Source organism: Lytechinus pictus, chromosome 3 (genome assembly GCF_037042905.1).
Source record: "Lytechinus pictus isolate F3 Inbred chromosome 3, Lp3.0, whole genome shotgun sequence".
Taxonomy (NCBI): domain Eukaryota; kingdom Metazoa; phylum Echinodermata; class Echinoidea; order Temnopleuroida; family Toxopneustidae; genus Lytechinus; species Lytechinus pictus.
The window spans coordinates 16,507,120-16,532,476 of NC_087247.1; the positions used below are offsets into that span (position 1 = coordinate 16,507,120).

The 25,357-nt window shown below is 36.3% G+C and overlaps 1 protein-coding gene across 1 annotated transcript; it reads left to right on the forward strand.

The window, feature by feature from the left end:
- Positions 1–2,222: 2,222 nt before the first annotated feature.
- Positions 2,223–19,488, forward strand: LOC129257723 (mucin-2-like). The gene is made up of 3 exons (XM_054896116.2): positions 2,223–2,755; positions 9,148–10,370; positions 19,104–19,488. The coding sequence occupies exons 2-3, from the start codon at positions 9,551–9,553 to the stop codon at positions 19,370–19,372; spliced, it is 1,089 nt and encodes a 362-aa protein (XP_054752091.2). The 5' UTR covers positions 2,223–2,755; positions 9,148–9,550; the 3' UTR covers positions 19,373–19,488.
- The last annotated feature ends 5,869 nt before the right edge of the window (positions 19,489–25,357 follow it).

Consider the following 25,357-nt stretch of genomic DNA (forward strand, 5'->3'; position numbering starts at 1 on the left):
TTATATTAATTATATCTTTAACTCGCAAAACAGAGGAGAAGAAGGGTATATGCCGGGAGGAAGATATTCCTCCCCGCCCTGAGCAATGAAGCTCTGAAATTTCAAAGGGTGGACGTTTCATCAAAATTAATGCAGATATCTCTAATACCCCATCGGCTCTAATTCAATTGATTTTCGAAGATTATTGAACTTCATTACAAGGAAAATAGTGCGCAAAAAGTTGAAACTCCATGCCCTGTAATGTATACATTTGAACTTTAACTGGCAAGAAACAAATATAGCTGAGGTGGAAAAACAGGGTTAGAGAAAGGGTGAGGGGATACAAAGGAGAACTGCAATTTTGTCATTTAACCGCGCGCAGTGCGGAAGCAAAATTCATATATATAAATTTAGAGCAAGAGTGAAGGAGTTTCTCTTTCGAGAAAAAAATAAAGAATAAAAAGAAAGCCCCACAAAGCTACTTTTCTTCCAATTCTTCCATTTCCTCCCTTCGCTTTTCCTTTTCTCCTCTCTTTTTTCCCTTCTTTTTTTTCTTTTTGGGGACTTTTTTTTTGGGGGGGCGACCGCCCCACCGCCCCCCTTGGCTACGCGCCTGCCACAATGGGCGTTCAAAGAATAAGAAAAGATCTGTTTTTATTTCCTTTGGATGCATGGAGGTATGAAAATGTTAAATTTTAAATACATGGTTTGTGCTCAGCGTGTTACTGTGGATAAAAAGACTTCTTGGTGGAAATAAGGAAACGAAATGAAAACAATTTTTCCAACATGCATTCAGGCACGATAATATTGATTTTTCTAACATCCATTTTGATATTAACAAGAATGTGCTTTCCTTTGCCTCTGTGTCATCCAAAATGATCTATAATATATATTTATTAATACAATACAAGATTCATTTGCTTTCAAACATCCAGACGTATCAGCATTAAACTTGAATAAGTCGGCAGTTGCAACTTGTTTTTCTATCCCTCGAGCACTAGCGTACCTACGGGGGGGGGGGACAGAGGGGGCAGTCTGCCCCCCTGACGAGCCACAACCCATGCAAAGGACGTATCCCTGCCCCCCCCCCCCTGACGAGCTTGAAGACCCTTTTTTTTTTTTTTTTTTTTTTTTTTTTTGCTTGTCAAATTTTTTTGCAGACGGTTTTGCCCCCCCCCTGTGAAAAATCCCAGGTACGCCACTGCCCTCGAGTCTCCACGTTACACTGGAAGTTAAGACAATTACAAAACAAAATGATACATAGCATCATATTTTGTAATGACAAACTTTTCCAGTTTGGTATAATACATTCCAATACATGCTCTTTCTGTAGAAAAGAGATAGAAACATATTATCATGGACAATTCCATAAAATGGTCAACCTTTTTGTACATCCGACCCCCATTTTTCTCAAGCCTTACTTCACTTAATAAACTGACCAAGTCATGGTCCTTAGAGAACATTACAGACTGTCAAAAGAACAAGAAATCAGAGACAGAAAAGTCTTAAACCGGGCATGGTGGCTCAGTGGTAGAGCGTCCGCCTCATGAACGGGGTTCGTGGGTTCGATCCCGGCCGAGTCATACCAAAGACTTATAAAAATGGGACCTTCTGCCTTCTTGCTTGGCGTTCAGCATTTACACTGGAGAAGGGTAATAATAACGTATCATGTTATGCAGGGCCCGCTGGAAGAGCAGTCTTATGATTGAAGTGGCTACCCTGGGTAAATAAAACGTTATTATTATTATTATATGAAGGTCCCACACATAGGGGGTCGGATGTACATTATTTTATGGAATTGCCCTCATGTATTTTATAAATGTGCTGAAGTGTCTAAGATTTGGACTGAAATCGAAACAAATTACATTTAAAAAAAAATTCCTTGATATACATTGGCTTGAAGTTTTACTTGGTGTTAGAGACAATATAAAACACAATGCTCTATTAAATCATGTAATAGTTTATATGATTTACAATAACTGGGAAGGGTTCTTTATACATGTAAAGAAATATGCAGTGCCATTAAACTGTTTTCTTTGATTGTATTATGAGTTGTGATAATCTTTGTTCAAAAAATGTTTATCATAATGTATAATATTTAATTTGTTATATTGCTGTATACATGTACTTCACTTTATTTTGTATATTTTGCCCTTGTATGTATGAAAAATGTGATATTATCTGAATAAAGGCAAAAAGCATTTTAAAAAAAGTGTTGCTGCCCTCTACGTTCGCTTCAGCTAGAAGAGCTACTGCAGTACAGTGCGCTGTGATATGACTTTAATCATTTTTGTGTCTGTTTGAGAAAGAAACCGTGCTAAAAATGTGATACTGACTACTAATGAACAGATATTGGACGACCAGAGGTTGAACTGCCTGTTTAGTCATCGACATCGTCGCGCTGTCTGTGTCGAAGGTAGAAAGGCCAACGACCGGCTCGCTGAAAAGATTAAGACCAGAGTAGACTCAGTCTCAGCGGCAGCCCGAATTCGAGCACGAACTTTCGTTCCGACGTCCCCGGCGCGAGGCGTCGCCGTAATACCGGTACTACTACTAGCCGAGGCGCAGGGCTGGCTAGCCAAAAGCCGAGGCTAGACGATAGTAACTGTTCGTGTTAGATCTTAACAGTTCAGAAGTTCAGTCTCTGGGGTGGTATTCTGAAAAACTGTACTGTGACTCAACGGCATGCCGACTCGACCCCACTACATTGCGTCATGATCATTGGCACTTTTGCACTCTGCAAGGTCCACCCTCCTGTCTGTAGTGTAGCTGTGTGGTGAGTACCGTATTCATATTCATGCCAGTACCCGGTATTCGGACGGGTAAAAAGGTTTTTTGATGACTTCGTGGTAATAATAATTTTTACTCTCAAGAAGCCTCCTGGCTAGTCTCAATGTAGATGATCAATAAATTTACCTTGCCAAGTGCTAAAGAATATTCTTGCATTGATTTCAATGTTCATTTCATGGCCTGCCGACGTCGGAGTCGAGCGTAACGGCGCTCGTTTCGGACCCCTTTCGCCCTTTTAGTTTTCGGACAGTACCTTTCAGTGGCCGGACAGCTGGCAAAACACGCGCGCACGCTCATTATCGATACTATTGTTTTATTTTTTTATGAAGTGCGACGATCGATGGAGGGGTCTTCTTTGTTTTTAATTTAAATAAAGGGGTGGGTGAGCGTATTAATTGTTTGCCTTTATTTAAATTATGATCTTAGTAATTCAAATTATAAATGGGGCTTCATTGTTTGTTTTTATTTCATTTCTTATTGAATAAATTATTCATAGTGATTGAAATGATAAGGGGGGGGGGCTCTTTTTTTATTTATGATAATTTTTATTCTTAGTGATTAATGATAAAAGGGGAGAAACATGGCTTGTTAATTCCGTATTAAAAAAAAAAATCTCATTCTTATAGCAAGGCTCGACATTAGCGGTGGCCCGGTGGCCCGGGGCCACCAGAAATTCACCTCGGGCAACCATTATTGAAAAAATATTAAGTTTTGGTGGCCCGAATCGGGCAACCAATAATTTTCAGAATAGCGCAATTTTTCTCCCCATTTTGCACGCATCTATCAACTTTCTACAGTTCAAATTGCAAGCCAGTTCGTCATGCGCCCTTTTTGTTGATCTACACACAAACACACACACAAAATTGGCCTACCGCTATAGCATTAAGTAGCTGAGCTTTGCATGCTTGAGGCAGCTGTGCGTTAGCAGCCTATTCAGACTCAGGGAGCTGCAGTACGAAATGTTGCTGCTAAGAAATCTTCCACAGAACTGTGAAAATCCAAGTCAAAGTCACATTTTACACCAATGAAATGCCCTTCTACAGACCTTTTTGCTAAAATCTGGTGTATCCTGATTATTTGCAAGCATTAAAAAGAGGAATCATGACCTCTCTTTTGACTCAAAAAGACCGATTTCCAAATGAAAATAATACACATAAAAACACATAGGTGAGTACATCACAGTCCCACATGTGCATTTGTATGTATGTTGTTACTTGGTTTCTTTCGTAGCTGTGTCTTTTCCGGTCTTTTCTAGCCAAAAATAAACAGACAGTTACTTTCTTTCTTGTTTATAAATGACTTCTTAAACAACTCTTGAGAAAGAAAATACTTTGGGAAGGCATTTCATTAATATGAAATGTGAATTTTTCCAACATTTTGGCAAATTTAGGGAAGGAATTTTCTCACACTTTTTGCCGTCTTATTTTCTTGCCGTCTTATTTTCTTTCATTTTTTTGACAGTGGTTAAACCATTTATACCCGTTTATTCATTTTTAATGTTTTTCTTTATATTTTTCGGGCCACCAAACTTTAATATCGGGCCACCAAAAAAAAATATTTGAAGGTTTTGGTGGCCCGAACGGGCCACCACCAAAAAAAGTTAATGTGGAGCCTTGCTTATAGAGATTGAATTCAATAAATAGCATTGCTTTATTCTTTGTTGCTTTTTATCTTAATTTTCATTTTGTGATTGGAATGATAAAAGGACGAGGTGGGGCTTCTTGGTTGTTTATTTGTTTTCTAATTTATTTTTATTTTAGTGATTAAAATGGTAAAGGGGGGGTAGGCAGATTTTTGTTTTTTAGATTTTTAGTTTTAGTGATTAAAATGGTTAATGATTTTTATTTTAGTGATTAAAATGGTTGGTATAGGGGATGGTAGACATGTGTTTTTTTTACCGTTTTATTTATTTTAATTTTTATTCTTAGTGATTGAAATGAAATAAATTTATTAAAGTAATTCTTTATATTAAAGTTATGAAGCCAAAATATTAATATACTACCACTATTTTTAATGTATGATATAGTGAATTAATTATTTACAATACTGTTATGGAACAAATTAAATCTACATTATAATAATGATCTAAACTTCAAATGATCATTACTTTCTTATTATTTATTCAATTTTTCTCAAAGTTTTGTTGATCTGTTTCTTTGATTTTTCTGTTTCAAAGGTTTTATTTTCCTTTAAATTGACACTTTTTCAGATCGGAATATCAAATATTTTAAGCTTGCACTTCGCGCTTGCTTTATTGATTTTCATGATGAAAAAAGGTATTTAGAATGCCCAGATTCTAGGTCGAAATCTGAAACATACAATGCACGCATGTTTATTCAGATACTCAGCTTGTTCTCTATTTAAATCATTATGAGCTTTCAGCTTATATATCCAGTTTCAGATCACAATATCACATTTTTTTCTGCTCGTGCTTTGCGCTCGCAGGAAGTAGGAAGTAGGATGTAGGAAGATTTCCAATTACTAATCCTTTTCATGATCAATTTACAAAACATGAATAAAGTGTTTCTGTTTTAGGTTACATAAATCTCAATTTTTTCCGCTTGCACTTTGCACTAGCATCAAAAGTTATATACTTATCATTTTCAAAAATATACTTATCCTTTACAAAAAGTGCTTAAAATTTCTATTCTTCAGGTAGAAATGTTAAAATTTTCATTATTTGATTGTTGAAATATATAACGTCCTCATGGCCAACTGCAAGCAGCCGTTAACAGATCCTTGTTTGATCAAATAAAAATGAATATTAAAAATTTCTGCTCCCGCTCGCAGTAAGTATTTAGTTGGATACACATCTCGTTTAGGATCACAAACGTTGCCAAGAATGTTTAAATTTTAGGACAAAAAAAAAAATAGCTCTCGCTCTTCGCGCTTGCACTACTTAAATAAGGCGTATGAGATTATTCTATATTTATGTTGATTTATAAGAATAAAGCTTAGAAGTGACTATTAGGACTACCCCTTCAAAGAAAGAAACAAAAATCACTGGACCACACGGGTCGTGTGGTCCAGTGGTTAGAGCATTGAACTCATAATCGCAAGGTTGTGAGTTCGAATCCCCACTCTTGCCATTGTCTCCACTTTGATGAAAAGGCACAAGAGTAATATCTGTCGTCTATAAGGTCAGCCACTATGACTGATTAACCTAGACGTAAAATGTTTCCTAGGTAATTGGTTATATACCAGCTTGGCGTTTACCAGCAAAATGCTGTCCTGCCAAGTTCCTATATGGGAGTTACCACAAACAGAAACAACTTCGAGAGCCAATCGGGCTGAAAAAAATTCCAGGCCCCCCAATTGGCAAAGGCTGGATCTGCCCCTGTGTTGGTGCAAAATGAAATGCGGAGTTTGAGATGTTGTCCGTTTGGGCAAATGTCTGTCTGTTTTACAAGAGCAGGGTTTGTTGGAAAAATGATTAAGCTGATGGAATCAGGAAATGTTCCAACTGCTTCATGTATACCGACAGTGATTAGAATTGTAGCGGTTGAAGGTATAAATCACGCTCTAAAACTGTGTTCTTTATTAAAAACTTGTCCTTCATATTCATTTTCAGAAAAGAATCTCAAATTTTCAATCAATTATCTAGTTATCCTGTTAATTACAAAAAAAATAATTAGAATGTGCGTGTTTGTCTCACCTGCGAAGGAGAGTGAGACTATAGGTGCCGCTTTTCCGACGGCGGCGGCATCAACACCAAATTTTTTTGAAATGACAGCATATATTAAAAAATATATGGATCTGATTCATGAAACTTGGACATAAGAGTAATCAAGTATCACTGAATATCCTGTGCAAATTTCAGGTCACATGACCAAGGTCAAAGGTCAATGAACTTTGGCCATGTTGGGGGTATCTGTTGAATTACCTTCACAACTTTGAAAGTTTATGGATCTGATTCATGAAACTTGAGTAATCAAGTATCACTGAAAATCCTGTGCGAGTTTCAGGTCACATGACCAAGGTCAAAGGTCAATGAACTTTGGCCATGTTGGGGGTATCTGTTGAATTACCTTCATAACTTTGAAAGTTTATGGATCTGATTCATGAAACTTGAGTAATCAAGTATCACTGAAAATCCTGTGCGAGTTTCAGGTCACATGATCAAGGTCAAAGGTCATTTAAGGTCAACGAACTTTGGCCAAGTTGGGGGTATCTGTTGAATTACCATCATAACTTTAAAAGTTTATGGATCTGATCCATGAAACTCGGACATAAGAGTAATCAAGTATCACTGAATATCTCATTCGAGTTTCAGGTCACATGGCCAAAGTCAAAGGTCATTTAAGGTCGTTGAGCTTTGGCCATTTTAGAGGTAATTATTAAGATTGCTGTCATAACTTTCAAAGTTTATAGATATTGTTTATAAAATGTGGATATTGGGGTAATCGAGTATCACTGACAAGTCTTAAGGTGACCGCACACCTTACGATTGGTCTGCGACCCGATTTCAGAGTAAAATGTAGTAAAATTTGATGCTAAATTGAGACTTGGAATATCTTACTGTGTAATGTTCTAAATCATCGTACGAATATCTATGTTCAAATCTGTGACTATGCTATCATCCTTCTTAAAATTTAATATCTAGTTGTAATGACGTCATAGCAGTCGTACGATTGGCTACGATTTGAAACTAATTTGGCCTTTGCTCTGAAATAAAGGCTTGCAATCTTTCAAAATGGTTGTACTACTACTAGTATTCTTTCAATTAATTTAAACCTCAAATAAAATGATATGTTCCATTCACATTTTCAGAAAATGAGCAAAATGCGATTTGTTCCAAAATCGGATCGCGAACAGTCGTAAAGTGTGCGGTGGCGTTTAGGTCCCATGATCAAGGTCAAATGTCATTTATTGTCAATGAATGTAGTATTGTATTGTTATTTGAATGGTGTTCTTTTATGAATAATTATTTTATAGTAGTTTTCAAAGTCAGCACTGCTGCTATATTGAATCGCGCGATGCAGGTGAGACTGCCAGAGGCGCTCCACTTGTTAAGACATAAGTAATGTGAGCAATGCGAGGTAAACATCTTCGCGCCACCGCGGCTGAGAGAGGGAGAGCTCGAGAGAGAACTTTGGGCCCTGATAATGTTTCATTCACTCTGCCCGAATCGTAATAAACAGAAGAGCTGAGTGAGTGAAAGAAATCATGGACAAAGTATTTAATCAACAAGTTTATTTTAGGATCTGTAAAGCAATTAAAAAATATATATGTATTATTCAGTTTTTGGTGTCGATCTAGGACTGTTTTATAGTTGTCGGCCACGGTTGTTGGGGACGTTCATGGTTGGCGGCTTTGCCCTAAAAATTTTCAGGGTAGTCAGCTCCCGCCCACCGTGAAGCGTTGTAGTGAGAACGTTGGATATAATTATGAAGAGAATGTTATTCAGAGCACAATGAGAGTCTCACATTTTAGTGAATTCATTAACTAATCAATGAGTGTAAATAGGTCCATGGTAATACCACATGTGTGTCCATGAGGAAGATGGGGTCAGATTTCAGCTAGGGATCAAAGGGCCAATTGGTCATTTATTTATTTCTATATCAATTGTGTTCACACTTGATACGGGTGATCCTTTGGTAATACCACGTGTGTCCATGAAGATGATGGGGTTACTAACCGTTAGAGGTCATCTACGGGTCAAAAGGTCAACTTGTGCTCATTTTTCTACATTATGTTCACACTTGGAACATACAGTATGATCGTTGGGTAATAACACGTGTATTCATGAGGTTGATGGGGTCAGAGGTCATCTTGGGGTCAAAATGTCAAATGATATGAGGTCTTGTCCATCCTTTTTTGTTCAACTTGCTCTCATTTCTTTATTTCTGACCACACTTGGTACAAATGATCCTTGGGTAATACCACATGTTGGAATGGGTATCTTTAAGCTAACATTCTTTCCTTATCATATTTGTCTTGCCTGCATAGCAGAGCGAGACTTTTCCGGCCGTGGCAGTGTCGTCAATATGGAAATCTTAACCAAGGTTAAGTTTATGAAATTTCATCATAACTTACCAAGTATATGGACCTAGTTTATGAAAGTTGAACATTAGGTAAATCAAGTTCCACTGAACATCCTGCGTGAGTTTCAGTTCACATGACCTGAGTCAATGGTCATTTAGGGCCAACAAACTTTAACCATGATGAGGGTATTTTTTAGATGTTATAACTTTGAAAGTTACTTTATGGATCTAGCTCATTAAAGTTGGTCATAAGGGTAATCAAATATCACTGATTGTCTTGCATGAGTTTCAGGTCAGAGGTTATCCGGGGTCAATCAACTTATCAACATTGCGATCTTGATTTCTAAATCTATTTACTCATTCATGTAATATACTTGTATTTTTCAATTTGCAGGTGCATTGGTGATCTGTTATTAAAAACCAATAGAACTTCAGAGGTGAATAAGGCTTAATGTGGTGACATTGTGATGCCAACGCCTGAAACCAGTCAACCCTTCTGTAAACCTCTCCTTGCCCAATCCTAGCCTTTTCTGTGAAAAGTCAATCCTGTTTCATATTCTTTCTATTGCTATTCTTCCATGATTTCTACTTCAACTATTGCATCATCCCAATACTTCCAATCACTTTCAGTATAAACACAAACTTAACTACAAACCCCACTAGCATCATCAGTACACCACCATCAATCTAGTCAGCACCATACTTTCTTGTTTCTAATATTCATGTCAAATTACATGTAGAATCAAGACACTTTCAACTTCTCTTATTTCTTGGACACTCCACGAAATTCCATAGTCATGTCTTCTACCTTGGAGTCGTCCATCTCCTCCCAACCAGGTGCCCTCTCATCTCTATCACCTTTGTCTTCTTCTCCCTCTTCATCTTCTTTGCCTTCCTCCTCTACCCTACCCTCCATTCCAACCACCTCCCCACCACCAAACTCCCCTCCAACCACCTCCCCACCAACAGATCCCCCTCCAACCACCTCCCCACCAACAGATCCCCCTCCAACCACCTCCCCACCAACAGATCCCCCTCCAACCACCTCCCCATCAACAGACCCCCCTCCAACCACCTCACCACCAACAGATCCCCCTCCAACCACCTCCCCATCAACAGACCCCCCTCCAACCACCTCCCCATCAACAGATCCCCCTCCAACCACCTCCCCACCAACAGATCCCCCTCCAACCACCTCCCCACCAACAGATCCCCCTCCAACCACCTCCCCACCAACAGACCCCCCTCCAACCACCTCCCCATCAACAGATCCCCCTCCAACCACCTCCCCATCAACAGATCCCCCTCCAACCACCTCCCCACCAACAAACTCCCCTCCAAACAGGGCAAACATCGCTCCCAAAGCTCCATCAAAGGGACATATAGAACCTGTCGCCTCAGTAATGAAATCTCCAGACTCCACAACTTGCAACACAGATGATGTAAAGAACAAATTGCTTGACGACCTGAAAGACAGACTGGTGAAGCTCCGTGGCATGTCTATGTGGTCAGTTCCCGAAGCTCATCAACTTGTTGAAGGTATCAGTAAATTGTACTGGGATGCACAAGGACACCAGCAAGAAATGGCAGATGCTTTTTGTGAACTAGAGGGAGGTGGTAAGTTATCTCTCTCTTTCCCTGTTATGTCCCTGTCACATATGCGTGTCGCCTGAGGGGCGCACAGCCAGTGAATTGAAATTTTGCAGTTTTGGCCAGTTTTCATCGCTAGGTGTGCGTCATTGTACGTTATGCGTACGTCGAGCGCGTCATACAAACGTTATCTATTCGGCGCCATCCGCTGGTAAATCGGGATAATTTTGAGCATGCTAAAAAATGTGCACAGAGCTCGACACATAACTGTACACGCCAAGAGAACGCCAGACACGCATAGACCAACTCCAAACATACACGTGGTTCATGTTAAGTATTAGTTGCAACAGCAAGCGCACACTCAACATGCTTTGAACGGATTCCCAGCGAACATGCAGCAAATATGAGCATGCTGGAGGAATGCTGAACGTGTCTGTAACGCTCCCAACATTCTTTGGGTGTTCCAACTTCCAAGCGATACTTAGGCATGTTCCTAGCGATATCCAGAGCTGGACCTTGCTGTGATCTGAAACATCAAAATTCTACAGCCCACCATTATTAATAATATATGACAAACGCTGCTTTCGAACCTATATGCCATACGTACATTATTGCTCATATCTCAGAAACTATTGGAGTGCCCATCACAAAACTTATGTGGAAGCTTCTTGACATCATAAGGTACCTCTGGGATGAGTTTGAGGAAATTTGAAGAACACATTTTTTGTCTCACTTGCATAGCAGAGTGAGACTATAAGCGCTGCTTTTCTGACGGCGTTGGCGGCGTCAACATCAAATCTTAACCAAAGGTTAAGTTTTTGAAATGAAAGCATGGACCTAGTTCATGAAACTTAAGGTTAATCAAGTATTACTGAACATCCTGCCCGAGTTTCAGGTCACATGACCAAGGTGAAAGGTCATTTAGGGTCAATGAACTTAGACCACGTTGGGGGAATCAACATCAAAATCTTAACCTAAGGTTAAGTTTTTGAAATAAAAGCATAACTTCGAAAGTATATGGACCTAGTTGATGAAACTTGGTCATAAGGGTAATCAAGTATTACTGAACATCCTGCCTGAGTTTCAAGTCACATGACCAAGGCGGGGGGGGGGGGGCTTGCATCGGCAAATTGCGCAAGAAGATAGCAGCACACGCATGTGCACATAGAACGTAAGATGCGATGGCATGGTTCTTCGTACGAGGTACCTGGCGATAAATTATCTGTATTTGGCGTTGAATTTACATCAGTTTCCACTGTTTTGAAGTTTAATGAGAGACAGTCAGTTTCAAAGACCTAACAATTTCTAAGATCTCATGAGTATTAGTTGGATTAAAAATAAAGAATGTTCCGAAAAATTGTTAAAGTATTCAGAAAAGTCATTATCATTAGATATTATTTTTGAAGCTAAATTTGGACCGATATTATTGAAGAAGTTATTAAAGGCATTAGCAACATCATTTGGGTTTTGCAAGTGTTGACCATTTTTTACGAAATTAATGTTATCACAGTTTTCTTTTTTCTTACCTAATATTTCATTTATAGATTTCCATAATTAATTTTTATTATCTTTGTTATTTTCAATTTTATCAGAAAAGTAAGATTTGCGAGCTAGGCGGATAACTGAAGTTAATTTGTTGCGAAATTTTTTTGTATTTTTATTTATGTTTTGAATTAGTACGTGTTTTAATGGATATTTTATTCAGTCTATTCTGAGTGAATATGGATTTAATTATACCTTGTGTAACCCATGGTTGTTTGTTCTTCTTTTTACTCGATTTAACTCTTACTAATGGCACGTTTTTATCATAATAATAAAGAAGTTTATTAAAGAATATTTCATAAGAATCATTAGCATTTTGTTCTAGATAGGTAAATATCACGCCAATCTTCTTCAGCCAAATCTACCTTCAGGGATTCTATATTTCATTGGGTTTCTTTCCGTCGGATTATGTTTTCTTTGTCCCTAGTTTGGTGAGGGCGTTTATCATTTGGATACATTGCAAAAATAGGCAGATGGTCTGAAATATCATAGTATATCGGGAGGAGGGACCTGCGGGTCATAGTGATTCAGTTCGCTTTCGCCTCCCAGGCACAGGTGACGCCAAACAAAATGATAATAATAATAATATTATTCCATTATCATTTTTATCAAGTGCATAAGAAAAAATATTATCAAGTATTGTATTTGATATGTTAGTAATTCTAGTTGATTTGTTAATGAGATGTTGTAATCCAAATGATGATAATAGATTAGTAAAATGTTGACCTATTGTAGTATAGGGAAACGACAAATCAATGTTAAGGTCGCCCATGATATATATATTTTTGTTTTCTCGAGAAATTGATTCGACACTTGATTCCAATTCATTCAAAAATATCTCAGCATTACTTATTGGGGGTCTATAAATTACATCGATTATTTTCTTATTTTTAGCATTAGAAATTTCAATGAATAAGGATTCTATATTTTGAAGTTCAATATCATGTCTTACTTTGTAATTAAGATCTTTACACCTGTATGTACATAGAGAGCAACACCTCCCCCTTACCAACTTTTCGATCTATATGGAGAAAGTTGTAATTATCAACGTTGAAAATTGGAGGAGACATTGGATGCAACCAGGTCTCTGTGAGACCAATAATACAAAATGGAAATGTGTTTAATGTGGATAAAATTTCGCATAAAGTATCAAAATTCTTTTGTAAGCTTATATTTAAATGCATTTAACTAAAGTAGTCAGGAATATCACTTTGAGCTAATTTATGAAAAGCCTTATTAAATTCACTGGCCCGTATTCTGAAGTCGGGTTTAACTTAAACCCAGGTTTAAAGTTGTGGTTTAAGTATGGATAGCCAATTGTTACATAAATCACAAACAGTATAGATATCATATTTCAGTTCATTTGGCTCTCAAATCATTCATAATTGTCTAGGAAGTATAAATAGATGATTGTCTTCACCATCGATGAATCAGGAAAGAGCACAGTAAACATAAGAAACATACAACTTAATAAACATTTTGGCACATTTGGCTTCCCATAATTTTAGCACAGAGTTAGACCATGGTCTAAGTTAAACCCGAGTTCAGAATACGGGCTACTGGCTGTAAAATATTTACACTGGGGTGAAAAGGTTTCCGCATTTAATATATCTGTTCTGTTGAAAGAGAATTAATAAGACGGTTTACAAACGTTGAAGATATAACCGAGGTGCTTGGTGCATGTGAGTGCAAGTAAAGATGTATGCCAGAAGCATTGAAGAAAGTGTTATAAATGTTCACTTATGTGTGACGATCTGACAGACTCGGGCTGGTGCTTAGATCATTGTCATTAAAATGAGTTATAATATGATGGATCTTTGAAGGTGACATTCTTTTTTCTCAAGTAGGGATAGACAATTGCATAGGTTGATGGACAGGGTATCAAAAGAGGAAATGTGTTAGATTGTTGATTTATCACAAACCTAAGATCTTATATTGAGACGATAGCACGTTCAATTGATATCATAAAGGTCTTTCAAACTTATTATTTTGTCTAAAACTGCGTTTCCTTGATATTTTATACCCTCAATAGATTGAACATGTGGAAATGTTAGTACACAGTGGTTCTTTTTGTCTCCCCCCCCCCCCCCCCGTAATAAATCGATAAAGGGATAATATTTAGAACTATGTTTCCACTTTAGGCCATGTGGCATTACATGTGTACATCTACTCTGAAGAGTGATATTACCATAGGACAAAATCAGTAATCATAACATGAGTAAACTTGTTTCATGTCTCTTGCAGCATAAAAACTTTTGCTCTAGGATTATTTATTTTCCATTTGTTTGCCCTTCTATTTCACCTGTACAGAACATGAACAATAGAATTTCTGTTTTAATTTTATAATACTTTCCAACACAATGTATATTCAGTACCTAATTTGCTGACCAAATTCAATAAATTACTGGAAATGACTTTGCAATGTACTTTGTAACGTCATATAAGAGTGGGATATTTAGTGGACAAACTTGCAGGGGATTTTTTTATATTCCCTTACCCTATTTCATGAAATGAATGATGAATGTTTTTCACGGGTCCAAGAAATTGTGCGCCAGGACAAAATCCAAGTTGGTAGCCATTTCCCCAGAAAATCATTTTTCGGCAACAACTTGGTCAGTGGAATGTTAAAGGACAAGTCCACCCCAACAAAAATTTGATTTGAATAAAAAGAGAAAAATACAAAAAGGATAACACTGAAAATTGCATCAAAATCGGATGTAAAATAAAAAAGTTATGACATTTTAAAGTTTCGCTTAATTTCACAAAACAGTTCTATTCACGTCCTGGTCGGTATGCAAATGAGGAGACTGATGATGTCATCCACTCACTATTTCTTTTGTATTTTATTATATGAAATATGAAATATTCTAATTTTCTCCTCATTGTCAAGTGAAACAATGATTAATTCCTCTCTGAACATGTGTAGATAGCATTGTTTTATACTATATCGTTCAGTCATGTTGGTCCTTATTGTCAAATCTGTAAAAAAATGAAAATTTGTATAATTCAAACAATAAAAAACAAAAGAAATAGTGAGTGATGGACATCATCGACTGACTCACCTAGTTTTGCATGTCACTGTTTAGTGAAAAATAAGCGAAACTTTAAAATTCCATAACTTTCTTATTTTACATCCGATTTTGATGAAGTTTTTAGCGTTATGCTAGTTTGATTTTTCTCTGTTTATTCAAATCAATATTTTTCTGGGGTGGACTTGACCTTTAAAGGCTTACTGGGAAAGTTTCATTATATTGTAAATACTTTATGACCTTCAACCCAAGATCGCATTGATCCATCTACATGTATTTGATAAGTTTTTTCTTTCTGAATTAGATCGATCATTGCAATTTTACTAGGTTGAAAGCCATATATGTATTTACAATTAACTTGGTCAATTGCAATATGTTAGTCTCTTTACACGTGTCATAGGGATCAATTAATTCATTTATGCATTCAGTAGAGTCACAGATCATTTTTAACAAATTTTATCTTTTTTTTTAATGGGGCGTCCACAGCCACCTGACTGCATGCTGTTGTTCGCGGGCTGTGTTTTGAAAGCGCAGTGCATGCGCTAGCTATTCGCCCAACGCGCTCGCAACATGTAGTGTATTCGTTGGGATGATGTGCTCTATGTGCGGTCTTTATGCGCCCATTACGTGCACAGCACGCCAGCAGCGCGTTGTGCATGCAGTGCAAGCTCGCTAGCCCCTCTCTCAAATCCTGACAGGAGTTGGGCGCACAAAGATGCAACAATCATTTTGTCCACTTTTCAATTCACTGGCTGTGCGCCTCTCATGCAACACGCATTTGTGACTGAGCCTTTAAGTATAGGCGTGTGAAACCCTACTCTGAACAAGTATCGGAAACAAAACGGTAAAAGTATTCCCTGAATTGACCCCCTAAACAAGTACAGCAATATTTTAATTATGTCCCAGACGTGATCCAGACGTTGGGTTTTACATTGGGTTTAGTACTGCCCACCTCCCACGCTCAAATCGGACCCTAAACAGGTAGTGTTGGGGCAAAAAGTACATCCTTTATAAAGCATTTTATTTTTTTTATACCCTCGCAAATTTGAAGATAAACACGTTGCTTTCCTAGCGAAATATATACCCTTTTTTCAGTATTTTAGTGTTTTTGACACCCTTATAACGTTATGTACATAACATGCCCAATCTTGATCCTCTTTACACGTTTACTTGGTCGTGCCTGGTACTCTTCAATGGAAGTGCCCCCCCCCCCTCCCTCCCCCCGGGAAAATTACACATATATTCAGAAGGACACAGAAATTCCAAAGAAATCTTGAGTGAAATATGAGAATCTTGTGCACGCTATACTCTCTATGAATCTAATTTGATACTATACAACATTTATTTTCAGTTTCAGATCAGTAATTTTTTTACTCCCAATTAACAGACACCTTTAATAGCTGTAGTAATCTTGTTTTGCCTTCAACCAGCTTTGTCATGCATGGCATGGACTTCAGTTCTGTGCTTGGTTAAGTGTACTCTGTTCGACATGCTTTACAGTACTTAGCAAGTATTCATCACATCACAAAGCCTATCCCATTTTCAGACTGAATAATTGATAAGGGCAAATTTCCCAAGGGAAATTATTACCTGATTACTTTACTCATCACATGAAGCTTAATTGCAGAGCCTTGTGCATGTAAAGTAAAATAGACTGACAAATAATTGAAGAATTGGTAGCCATATGGAATTTCATATAGGTCTTTCGTTTTACACCCCATAAAAATGTTGATTTGAATAAATTGAGAAATATCAAACAAACATAATGCCAGAAATTTCATCATTAATCGGATGTAAAATGAGAAAGTTGTGACATTTTAAGTTTCGCTTATTTTTCTCAAAACTTATATATGCAAATGAGAGAGTCGGTGATGTCACTCACTATTTCCTTTTGTCTCGCCCACCAGAGGTGAAGGCTAGACTTAGGATCCAAATGTCGTCCTTCCGTCACAAACATTATGACGCATAACTCCGCAACCGTAAGTCACTTTTCAAACAAACTTGGATGGTAAAAGTACTTAGGGGACCTGCATTTTATGCTGCAGTCAGAGATCACATGTTAAGGTCAAAGGTCATTTTCAGGTCAACGTTAAAGTTTACATGCAAGACTCTCTTATGACACATAACTATGCAAATAATTACTATAAGTCACTCTTCAACCAAACTTAGATGGTACATGTAGATGTACTTTGGAGACCTGCATGTTATGCTTTAGTTGGAGGTCACATGGTAAGGTTAAAAGTCATTTTCAGGTCAACGTTAAAGTTTACATGCAAGACTCTCCTTTGACACATAACTCCGCAACCGTAAGTCACTTTTCATCCAAACTTTGATGGTAGATGGACTTGGGGACCTGCACGTTATGCTGCAGTCGGAGGTCACATGGTAAGGTTAAAGGTCATTTTTAGGTCAACATTAAACTTTACATGCAAGACTCTCTGATGTATTCTCATAATAAAATACAAAAGAAATAGTGAGTGGATGATGTCATCCAGGCCTCTACAAAAAAAAATTTCATCACTTGCCCAACAGGGCAAGTGATGAAAATATTTGCTTGCCCGATAGAAAAAACTGCTTGCCCAATTTGTTTTATTATTTTCTTTCATTATTTTTTTTACAACGGTACTATTATTTATGAAGATCATATAAAATAAAAACAATTGAGAATCATGTACAGTAAAGAACACACATTTATAAAATTTCAGCAAAGTAGGCCTGAGTCATTACGTTTACTTTGAAGAAAAAAAAAACTTTTGCTATAGTACTAGTAGATTTAAATGGGCGTTAAAGGTTAAAAAAAGTAATTAAAAAAAAATTTTAAAAACATCCCCGGCCAAAAGTTGCTAAAATTTCATATTTTGCATCTTTAAATCCATGAATGGTCATCTGTTTGCCACATTTCCTGGGAATTGTTTTGATTTAGTTGGAAACTAAGAAAATGAAAAATATTCAGCTCTTACTTGATTCTGGAAAAGATCGTTTGATGATGTAAAAAAAAAAAAAAAAAAAAAAGGCCTTCAGGCTTCACCAACTGGACTCAGTCTGGAGTGGCTAAAATTTCACATTTTGCATCTTTAAATCCATGCCATTTATTTTCCACATTTCCTTGAAATTGTTTTGATTTATTTGGAAACTATCAAGAAAATTAAGAGTATTCACTTCTCTCTTGTCTTTTCATCATCGTATTATGATGTTACACTCGGTCAATATTTTTTTATATTGTGGTCCCACATGTAGACTTTCATGGTGTTGCAACATTATACTTGGTCAACACCATGAAAGTCTACATGTGGGACAACAGTAAGAAAAAACATTTACCGAGCGTAACATCATCAAAATCAGAGTCAAGAAAGAGCTTAATATTCTTCATTTTTTTCGGTTGTTTCCAACTAGATCAAAATAATCTCAAGGTAATATGAAAAATAGACGTCCATTTCATGTATTTAACTTTTTCCTTTTTTTTGGAGGGGGGTTGCATCGGCAAATTGCGCAAGATAGTAGCGCATGCGCACATAGAACGTAAGATGAGATGGCACGGTTCTTCGAACGAGGTACCTGGTGATAAATTATCTGTATTTGGCGCTGATTTTACATCCGTTTCCACTGTTTTTTGACTGGTTTGACAATATATGAGAGATAGTTGTGATTATCACTGACATTTTATTATTTTATTTTCAAAATATTCACTTGCCCGATCGGGCAATTGACTTTGAGAAATGCTTGCCCGCCCGTCATTTTCACTTGCCCCGGGCAAGCGGGTTTGTCGCGCCCTGTGTCATCAGTACCCTCATTTGCATACTGACCAGGATGTACATATAACTGTTTTGTGAAAGAGAGCAAAACTTCAAAATGTCATCACTTTCTCATTTTACATCTGATTTTTGATGAAATTTTTAGTGTTTTGCTTCTTGGATTTTTCTCTTTTCATTCAAATCAATTTTTTGTTGGGGATGGACTTGTCCTTTAAGCGTATCTGCACAGAGTTTGATGATGGTTGCGTGTTATTTCATTGGTCTGATTCTATTCATAAATTAGATTGCTTGATTTCATATATGCATGTTAACACTTTCATGTTAACTTTTATTATCTTTGTGAAACATCCCCCTGAACTACCAATTTGAAAATCAAAATACCTCTTGTGAAATATGTGTTGAAAGTGTGCATTTATTCTTCTTTTATCACCCTCCAGAACTATTTTTCAACATACTTCTTGCTTTGAACAAAGTGGGTCTATTTAGTAAAAACACAACATGGAAGACTGCTTTCTACATCTACAACACCTTATGGAACCTAAGTGATGCAAGTTTGATTCTTTGCACTCGTCTTGGTCAGATTGGAATGATCAAACTTTGTACAATCAACATCTCACACAAACCCTATAGGGATATTATTGATAACCAAAAGGTATGTTTTTTTTCGTTCAAAATTTATTATTGGATTGATGACATCTCAGTTTAATAGGGGAGATAGGGGTTAGCAGAGCTGCCAAGTAGTACGATTTTTCCGTATTTAGTACGTTTTTGCAACCAAAATACGGCAGTACGTTTTTTCTTTAAAAAATATGTTTTTGTATTTTTTTTTTTTTTTACAAAATCGAAATTTATTGAGAAAAATCATCTCTATATGTCTCTATTTCATAAAACGTACACAAATATGGTTATTAGATCAATGTAATTTCAGGTAACTTGTTTTTTTTTCAATCATTTTTTTGTAAAAACCAGGGTGAGATATACACAAGTTTCAATGTTTTTTGTTTTTTTTCATCTGCAAGAGCAGTGCACATTTTAGCTTGCATGCAGCTTGAGCGCCGTGATGGGCGAGTGCGCCAAGCATTTTATTATGAAATACACTTTTTTGGGGAAAAATACAAAATATTTATCTCACACGGTAAAAATACTGATTTTTTTGTCAAAATACTGATTTTGGGGGATAAGAATACTGAAAATGCAAAATACAACTTGGCAGCTCTGGGTTAGTTGGAACATTTTTGACAAAAATGGCTGTAAAATCCAAATAGATTTTATTCGAGAAACAATATATCAGCTTAAAGCATACATGTATATCTTAGGGCTACAAATGTACCCCATAAAATTTTAAACTCTTATGATGGTTACCGAAAAAATCCACCTTGAACAAGACCATCGCAAGCGTTCCAACTTACCCCATATAATAAGTTGGAACATGGTATGGGGTAAGTTGGCACATTGCATATGATTTAGAGATAGACATGTACAATCTGACGTTATGCAGTCGTTTCATTCCTGTTTACACAATGTGATGATTGTGAGCAAAAACCCTTATTTGCAATATCATGTGACATTTGAAAGAAGAATTGTAAATTATTTTCATATATATTTAGTAGTTCATAACTTCAGAAGATTAATTTGCATATGAAAAATTATCAGTTTGATGTAAGAAATAACAAGTAAAGACGTTATAGTTATAGCATGAAGTCAAGAGAGAATATCTCAACCAAACCATGATTGTGTCTTATGAAACTTTCAAAATATATTGATTGTGTAATGTTCAATAGACATGCAAAATTTCAGGAATGGAAATTATTGTTTACATATATTACATGTAGGTCATGAAATTTTGCGTATCTTTAGTTAGGGAGATTTCTTGCTTCAAAATTGTCGAAAATTGATTAATAAATTTATTTTCTTGTTTAGTGTAGCCTACTTTCTTTGATATATTTCCTGTCAAACATAATATCATTCTCTTCAGCTATATCTCTACTTTTAGCAAATATATGTCAGTAATTTGAAATGAAATTATAGACTGGTTTCAGCCCCCTTTTAAAAAATCATGCATATTTGGCCTGTTTTTCACCATATAGCTGAGGTGTGAGTACGAAATCCCTACTTTATTGATGTTTCCTGCAGTTTACATGATATTAAATCTTCCAAACAACATATTTTCATCTTCATTATGTCTTTGCTTATAAATAAATGGTTTCAGCAAAGATTTATTTCCCACTAGGCAGTCTAAAGACTACGTTGTCAGCCCAGTTTTCAACAACGTATCTAATACCATGTATGATTGCATTAGTTGAGTCGGAAATGGGGGTTCCTTTGCACCATCATACTATATTTTTAATCAACTTTTTTGTATTGCCTGAAGTGTCTAGTTAATGAATCTTGATGTTTCCTTTTCCAGATCGTGTCCCACGGGTTCAAATTGACAATTTTGGTGGCCCTTTTAAATTTGTCATGAAAATCAATTATTTTCATATTTTTGCACAGTCTGACAATGGGACAATATATACACATTTCACTATGATTTGGATAGTAGGAATTGATTGAAATCGTTTTATGGACAGTCCGTATAATATATTTTGAAAAAAATTAAAAATTTTCACAAAATTGTCATGTTTTTTATCCAAAATTTGCATGTACATATTGATATCTATATCTGTTTAATCATTAACATCAACAACTAATGCAAAATATCAGCATTCGACACAAAAGAGGATATATTACAAAGAATATTGAAATGCTTCATGACAGAATTAATGTCTTAATTTGCTTCGTTAAAGGGCAAATATATCTCCAAATGAATTACTCGAAATTTCGATAAAATGACACCAAAAAGCAACCTCCATGTCTTAGTCACACCCGTAAGAGCCTGTGGAAGGTATTAACTTGACCATAAAAAATGTTGTGCAATTTGGAGCCCCAAATGTGGCAAGATGGTGTTTCGACTATGTAGAAAAACATTTTTTTAAATTGAAATCACTTGGAGACAAAAGAGTAGGCTTTTCTCTATTAGCTACATTATAAAGAAGTGAGGGCACCACAGCAAAGCCTATTCTCTATTAGCTACATTATAAAGAAGTGAGGGCACCACAGCAAAGCCTACCCCCCCCCCCTTTCCAGGGGGCCGGCGAAGTGTCCTCACCCCCTTTTTTGTATTTTGCCCATTTCTTGGAAAATTCACCATTTTGGAACCCCATTGAGGGAAAAACGAGTAGACTTTCCTCTATCTGCTAACATATAAATAATAGCTGGCACATTGAAGCCTCTCCCCATCAGGGGGTTGCCAAAGTCACCCACCCCTTTTCCTTATTTTTCCAATTTATGGGAAAATCTGCCAATTTTTGAGTCCCTGAATAGGGTAGAAGTTAATGTACCAGCACTCTTTTTTACATGTAACTGATATAGTCAGGTCCAGATTTAAACAAATGTGCTCAGAAAAAGTGCTTTAGGCAATTTGTGTTAATGCTGATTTATCAATTGTTTTAAGGTAATTCAGGGGTGCTGAATCCAAAAATGCTGTTTGCCAAACTTGATTCCAACGATTTCCTCCTCAAATCAGCAAAAAACAAAATGGCGGCATATTGAATGCAGTTTCCCATATTAAACGATTTTTATGGGTGATTATATTTCAGAAATTGGGGTCTATGCGTTATTTTTGATACCCTGGGTTGCAAACATAATGTATCCGTCGATTGATTCGTCAGCCATCTTTAATTTCAAGATGGCTGCCATGATTCACAGCTGCTGATTGATAAATAATATGGCCAAATGTTTGATAATTTGGGGCGATGCTGGCATAATCACATTGTGATAACTTTAACGTGTCCGCTATTTTTTCCTCGCTTGCATAGCAGAAGCAAGACATGGATGTCGCTATTCCGAAGGCGGCGGTGACCATGGCGGCGGCGAAGTCAACATCATATCTTAACCGAGGTTAAGTTTTTGAAATGTCATAACTTTTAGGGTATAGATGTCTGTTTCATGAAACTTAGGATTAAACAAAGTCTATTGAGACAGGTTATAGTTTATACAAAAGTCGTCAAGGGTACCTGGACATTTCTGCGTGTTAGGCACACCAACAAAGGTGACGTAAGTAAAAACAGATAGATATCAATGCACATGAAAATTTCTGACCATGAACATGACAACTTTGGGATAAATCTTTTTCAAAATATATTAACCGGACTGTCCAGAAAACAATTTCAATCGATTTCTACTGTTCAATGCATATTCATTTAAGATTGTCCCAATGTCAGACTCTGTGCAAAAAATATGACAGATTAAATAGAGAGGGCCGCCAAATATGTCAATTTTGAATCACACGGGACACGATTTAGCAAAGGTAACATCAAGATTCATTAACTAGACACTTCAGGTATTACAAAAATGTTGGTTAAAATTGTATTATGATGGGAACCTCCATTTCCGACTCGACTAATACAGTCATACATGGTATAGGTTCGTTGATGAAAACTAGCCTCTAGACTACCCAGTGGGCAATCAATCTTTGATGAGATCATTCATTCATAAGCAGAGACATAATGAAGATGACAATATGTTATTTGGAAGATTTAATATCATGCAAAATGCAAGAAACATCAATAAAGTAGGCATATCATTTACACACCTCAGCTATATGGTGAAAAACAGGCCAAAAATGTATGATTTCTATTTATGCACCATATTGAAAAGGGGGCTGAAACCACAGTCTATGTCATTTCAAATAACAGACATATTTTTTCTAAAAGTAGAGATACAGATGAAGAGAATGATATTATGCTTGACAGGAAATATATATCAAAGAAAGTATGTAAAAAGAAAATAAATTTCTTAATCGATTTTCGACAATTTTTGAAGCAAGAAATCTCCCAAACTAATGATATGCAAATTACATAATTTGCATATGTAAACAATTTCCATTCCTGAAATTTTGCACATCTATTGAACATAACTTTAACAATATATTTTGAAAGTTTCATAAAAAACAAGCATGGTTTGGCTGAGATATTCTGCCTTGACTTCATGCTATGTGTAGAATGTCTAAAAAATGGTGAAATAGGGCCATTTTGTAGTGACGTCATATATTATTACGTCATTTCAGCGGGAAGACCACGGATGATACCTGGCTGCAATGCATTTTTGTAAACTTCAGGGTCCATGCCATCCAGCTATGGAATCATTTCCTTGTCCAGCTTTCTGTTGAATTAATCTTCTCGTCTGTTGGACCATTATGCTTCTTTCAGTAGACTATAGATAATGTGAAAGTACATGTAGGCATGTTTAATGAGGCAGTGGGATTCTCGGTACATATTTTGAATTGTACAATGACCTTATTTTAATTTCAGTAGAAATGTGGAATATAGATGGGCATTTCATATGTGAAATATCAGAAACTTTTTGAGAATTTTTTTCCTTACCCCCGCCAATTAACACTTATCATCCGTTTATTAGTAGTGTTTAAATGTTTTTCATTGAAGACTTATTTAGGAACAATTCATCGAAATCGTTTATAGATTATTCATGACTGACATGCATGCCAGTTTTCTTTGTGATTGCATAATCAACAGCCAGATATACATATTTGCAGTGGCTGTTAACACTCATAATGAAGTCCCATGCATTTCATGAGGGTGGCTGAAATCCCTCCCTTTGAGAAAACAAAGTCATAGCACATCTTCAAATACTGTGACAGTCATGTTTAACATTCATTTCCTTCCTAGCCTTAAAGGACAAGTCCACCCCAACAAAAATTTGATTTGAATAAAAAGAGAAAAATACAAAAAGGATAACACTGAAAATTGCATCAAAATCGGATGTAAAATAAAAAAGTTATGACATTTTAAAGTTTCGCTTAATTTCACAAAACAGTTCTATTCACATCCTGGTCGGTATGCAAATGAGGAGACTGATGACGTCATCCACTCACTATTTCTTTTGTATTTTATTATATGAAATATGAAATATTCTAATTTTCTCCTCATTGTCAAGTGAAACAATGATTAATTCCTCCCTGAACATGTGTAGATAGCATTGTTTTATACTATATCGTTCAGTCAAGTTGGTCCTTATTGTCAAATCTGTAAAAAATGAAAATTTGTATAATTCAAACAATAAAAAACAAAAGAAATAGTGAGTGATGGACATCATCGACTGACTCACCTAGTTTTGCATGTCACTGTTTAGTGAAAACTAAGCGAAACTTTAAAATTCCATAACTTTCTTATTTTACATCCGATTTTGATGAAGTTTTTAGCGTTATGCTAGTTTGATTTTTCTCTGTTTATTCAAATCAATATTTTTCTGGGGTGGACTTGACCTTTAAAACAATCTCGTAGAAAAACAATCATGAAACATGTTTAGATATCAACATTTCATTTGACTTGATATGGCATCTAAGAAATTTATATAACCCCTTAAAATATGAAAGCAATACTCAAAACTAACTTTCATATAGTTACACCTTCATCCATCATGAATGGATGATCATTGAAATAATTGGCAGACAACTGCTTGTGTGGCTTTTTGTCTGCTTTAGCAGAGTGAGACCATAGGTGCCACTTTTCCGACGGCGGCGGCGGTGTCAACACCAAATCTTAACCGAAGTTTAAGTTTTTGAAATGACAGAATAACTTAGAAAGTATATGGACCTAGTTCATGAAACTTGGCCATAAGGTTAATCAAGTAT

Bases quoted from the DNA above. Each gene is read 5' to 3' on its own strand.
- LOC129257723 (XM_054896116.2), top strand. From the start codon at position 9,551: ATGTCTTCTACCTTGGAGTCGTCCATCTCCTCCCAACCAGGTGCCCTC. The intron at 10,371-19,103 runs GTAAGTTATCTC...ATCACCCTCCAG, and splicing joins TTGTGAACTAGAGGGAGGTG to AACTATTTTTCAACATACTT.